The sequence below is a fragment of the Melanaphis sacchari genome, unplaced genomic scaffold (assembly GCF_002803265.2).
Source record: "Melanaphis sacchari strain LSU unplaced genomic scaffold, SCAv2.0 Contig195_pilon_pilon, whole genome shotgun sequence".
Taxonomy (NCBI): domain Eukaryota; kingdom Metazoa; phylum Arthropoda; class Insecta; order Hemiptera; family Aphididae; genus Melanaphis; species Melanaphis sacchari.
The window spans coordinates 14,831-19,769 of record NW_020270953.1 but is presented as its reverse complement, the minus strand read 5'-3'; the positions used below and the strand labels follow the sequence as shown (position 1 = coordinate 19,769).

Here is a 4,939-nt window from a genome sequence, read left to right as displayed (position 1 = left end):
CTCCATGGAAACCAGCCTGCACAGTGTGTACATGGTACAACTGCGCTGCAAATTCCGCACGTCATTAGGTCACTCTGATTTGCCTATGCGGACGGCGTCGTGCTACCTGACCTAACGTCGATGTAACGGACACATGGTACAAACCGTAATTCACCCAAGCCGTGTGACGCGTATTGGGCGCGCCACGGTCGCCAGACGCTACGATTTGTACACACTGGTACCGAACCAATCAGAGTACCGGATCACTGTTTGTTCCGCGTTCCTCTCGCGTCCCACATCCAGCCGCTGAGTGTCCGTGTCCTATTCACTTAGTCTTAGTAGCAGTTCGACGTTTTGTCACTCCACTCGTGCGTGTCCTCTGAGATTTGAACGACGTTGTTTCATTTAGCTGATCGTCTGCCGTTATTCGTTGATATTTTTTTTATCCTCGCAAGTGTTTGTAGATTTGTTTGGCCTTTCCGATTCTTCGAATATGTCGGACAACGAAAGTAGCTCTTCATCCGATGTAGTAGAAGTACCCTGTCACTCGCCGCCCATACAATGGCAATCCGGGCCGACTCAGAATCCAAGAATAAGTTTTTACAGCAGTGGAATGTACGGTGGGGATGAAATGGAGCTGGACGACGGCAATTACTCCGATTCCACAGCGGAGACCGAATTCGAGAGTGTCGGCGAAGACAGATATGATATCCACGGACGTCTACTTCCTCATAGACGTTACACTAGAGCTGCCTTTGCCCAAATGTGTCAAGACAATTCTGATGCTAACCAAACAAGTGATGTTCCTGCCGGGATCCCAGTCTACCATGTTCCTGCCGGTATCTCTATCGACAATGTCCCTGCCGGGATCCCTATCGACAATGTTCCTGCCGGGATCGCTATCGACAATGTCCCTGCCGGGATTCCTATCTACAATGTTCCTGCCGGGATCGCTATCGACAATGTCCCTGCCGGGATCCCTATCTACAATGTTCCTGCCGGGATCGCTATCGACAATGTCCCTGCCGGGATCCCTATCTACAATGTTCCTGCCGCGATGCCTATCGGCAACGCTTCTGCTGCAAACGCAGATGTGGATTTGAACAACGACGTTGACATGGACATGGACAATACCGAACCCGAGTTTCAGCCATCTGTAAACAAGTGTGTATCCATGATTGCTATTGTCGGCGTGAATTAAACATACGTCCTATCTGTTATTTATCGCCCTATTTATTTTTACGATCTCGCCGTGCTGTTTTCGTTTGTTGTTGCTTACCTACCTGTGAGATGTTATCTCAATCGGCGAAGGAAACATAATTTTTAACATAGTCCTAACGAAAAACAAAACCATAAACAATAATTCGCGTGTAAAAAATGTCTCCTTTTACCTAACTAAAAAAGTGTCGTTTTCTCTGAGATCTACTCCATCGATAAAATTGCTATTTTCACCCCACAGCAGATAATGCAGTAATCTAGTTAATACTGGTTTTGTTTATTGTTATTTTTTAAAGCTATAATACATAGTTAAATTATTGCGATTGTTACATTTATTTCTATTTTAGGTACTTATATACAAGTATCGCATCATTTTAATAATATTTTGTCTTCTACAATGAATTTTTATTTTAATTGCTTGTAATGGTATTATATACTCATGCAGTTAGGCCGAAGAGTATATTTTTTATAGAAAGAGTTCGTTAACTAACGGGGTTGTAATTCAAACACTACACGGAAATCTGTATAATATCTTTAAAACAATTTGTTAATTTATTATAAAGTATATTTTAAAACACAGTATTGTACAAATCGGTTACTTATGCACGACTAACTACAGTTTATTTTATGTATTCTTGTCTTGGCTACGCAGTCGCTTACAAAAAAAAAAAAACGTATTGCTTACACAACAATGTTAAATTAAATATTAAATACATTTTTTTCTATTTATAGCTTCGTTGCAGTTAATGTTGAAAATGTCGATCCGTTCGGAGAATTATCCACTGCTGTTTTTCAAACTGAAATACGTCAACGGAATCCACAAAGTGAATCATTTGGAGCTGGATTTCGAATACTTCGAATTAGGAATCCCATGTTGAACGGTGAAGACATTTATTTCCATGTCGAATGGCAAAAAGACGCTTACCATGGTATTGATTTACTTGAAGCTCCTATTCTTTACTTTAGATGGCCTCATGAAACAATCGACTTTTACGAGAAATATTTTGGAGAAAAATGACTGATTCATAACGTACCTACCTGATTTTTTAAATTATAAGCAACTAATAAGTACTGATAATATAAGTACATACCTAATGTACCAATACTTTAATATCTAAGTTTTAAAATAACAATAACTTTTTTTTTGTTATTTATCATAAAACATTTTTCCAGTTTGTGAATTTATTTACTGATTATTGTCAAACATAATATGAAACCACTAAAATTGTATTTTTACGTATGTTTAGTAAAGTATCATATCCCCAATAATAAATATAATCTTTTTTTACTGAATTATATCTGAGTATTATTTTATCAATATCTTTTTCCCTTAATATATGTTTTTGAATAATGCTAAGTTTGATGATTGACAATGCAGCAGACAGCAGAAGCTGCAATATTGTAGCTTAAATCTATTGAAAACTACAATCAATATACTGAATCGCATATACGAGTATTATAATGCATTATTGTTAAAATTACAATTGTTTTTAATTTTTTAAGTAATAAGATATGTTTACTTACACAGTACAAAAGTGAAGTGTCGCATGATAATACATTATATTATATACATTATACAATATACATACATAGGTATTACACAGATTATAGACATTAATGTTTCTATTTGGTATGTATCATTATTAATCTTCTTGGTATGTAAAATTGTTTATTTTCAAGTGAACTGTATTAAAAACTGGTATATTATCATATCTTTAATTTTTTGTTGAAAAATGTTAAATTCCTTTGTAAATTGTTATAACATTGTCAGTCATAAGTCAAAGATTTATTTATTCCATTAATTTCTCTAAAATACTTTTTATCTGCAAATAATTTAAATAAAAAGTAGGTATATACATTTTCACCACAATTGTGATTTGCTGTTAATAACAATATTAATACAATGTTTTATAACAAAAATGTTGATTATCCTTGGTATATAATGGTAATATTACTTTTTAAATTAGCAAGTATTGACAAATTTGGTCATTTGTAAGATTTTTACTTGATAATATTAATTTTAGTACAATAGGTACTTTAAAATATTGTATCTTAGAGTAGCACCTGATATAAATGTCTATTTGTATTCTTACTTTAATAGTGCCTTCTATGGAAGTAAATTCAAACTTGTAATGTAGATAATATTGGGACAGTTATAGGTAGACGTTCATATACTAGTTTATACTTTAGTAAATTATATAGTTAAAGGACAATAAATATTTATAAACCTAGATCATATATGATAGTAGGTATATGGTACATATTATCTCAGACACATCTGTTTTCAAGGGCATTAGTAGATTATGATATAACATTAAAAATATTTATATTTTATGTTTTTATAAATATTTCTTTTATAATGAATTAAAATTTGTGAGGTACTTAAAAATAAAATAAATTAATTCCATTAGTTACAGATGCTTTGAAATTCATTCTAATCATCCATTGCTTGATGAATAAAAAACTATTGTAGATGGTGGAAATTAGGCTTCTGTAGAGGTGATAAGAAACTGTGTTATCATTATTTTTTAAATATAATAGTATTATTAAAAAAATATATTTGCGTTAAAACATTGCAACTAATAACACTGTTATATTGAAGTCATATATATATAAATATATTAAGATTATCCCATGCAATCTTCCAGTTTAAATATTATAAAGTCATTTCAAGAAGTAAAATATTAATTTTAGCAAACATAAATAATTTTTAAAAATAAAAATTAATTTAATCTATCATTTCTTCATTTTAGTTTGTATTTGAGTATTGAGTTTGTTTAAAATTTTGCCAAACCTATCTGTTTTATGACCCAGAGTATATTCCTCTACAGTTGAATTTTTTAGATATTTACTAAATATATTCAATATTAAAAACGGTTTGACAATATTTTGCTAGAAAACTTTCATAATTTTATATGCCCACAACCCACACATTATTTTTACCAGTCTACAAGAAAAAAAACTGTTCATTAACTAAATGAACAGTAAAAAATAAAAACAATGAATAATTTTTAGACCAAATTATCTTATATATTATAATTAATATTTAAATAAATATTTAAATTGCTATCATTAATTATGTCTTCAATGTTCAATGATTAGTCTTTGGTTTGTAAGCATTCATCAATTGAAGAATAGTCCGGTACATTTGTTGGACATATTGTTGAAGTTAGTTTCGATAACTCACTATTCAGATCCTTTACTTTGCGGGCCAAAGTAACATTTTCACCTATCCCGATTGCGTCCGATAGGTTAGGTAATAAATTTCGATTAAATAAGCTGTTAGTAAAAGAAATAGAAAATTGATGTTGTAGGCATATCATTAAATATTATAATAACGAATAATTATTTTGAATTTTTAAAATTTAAAGTATTTTCATAAAAGTATTTGAATTTCAAATACTAATACGTCCAATACAGTAGGTATTTAAAATATTTACTTTATTTTATAATTTTAAGATGTTTTATGAACCAATGTATGTTTGGGTGCAATCGAAATACTTATATTTGGAATTAAATACGACTTTCCGAATTCGGGCCGCAATCTGGCAACTCCGCGGGTGCGATCGTTCGCAGTGCGCAGTCTCTATGGGGTCGGAGAGTTTACTTTTGGGTGTGCACTGTATTGTAAGTATAATACGATGAGGGTCCGTTTTTCAGAATTCTATAACATATAATCAATAAAATATATTGAAAAGAGGGTGAATACAACTCCTAACATAATATAAAAATTTTTTTTCAG

General features: G+C 31.8%; 1 protein-coding gene across 1 annotated transcript; it reads left to right on the top strand.

The window, feature by feature from the left end:
- Positions 1-335: 335 nt before the first annotated feature.
- Positions 336-2,263, top strand: LOC112592812. The gene is made up of 2 exons (XM_025336963.1): positions 336-1,143; positions 1,930-2,263. The coding sequence occupies exons 1-2, from the start codon at positions 473-475 to the stop codon at positions 2,213-2,215; spliced, it is 957 nt and encodes a 318-aa protein (XP_025192748.1). The 5' UTR covers positions 336-472; the 3' UTR covers positions 2,216-2,263.
- The last annotated feature ends 2,676 nt before the right edge of the window (positions 2,264-4,939 follow it).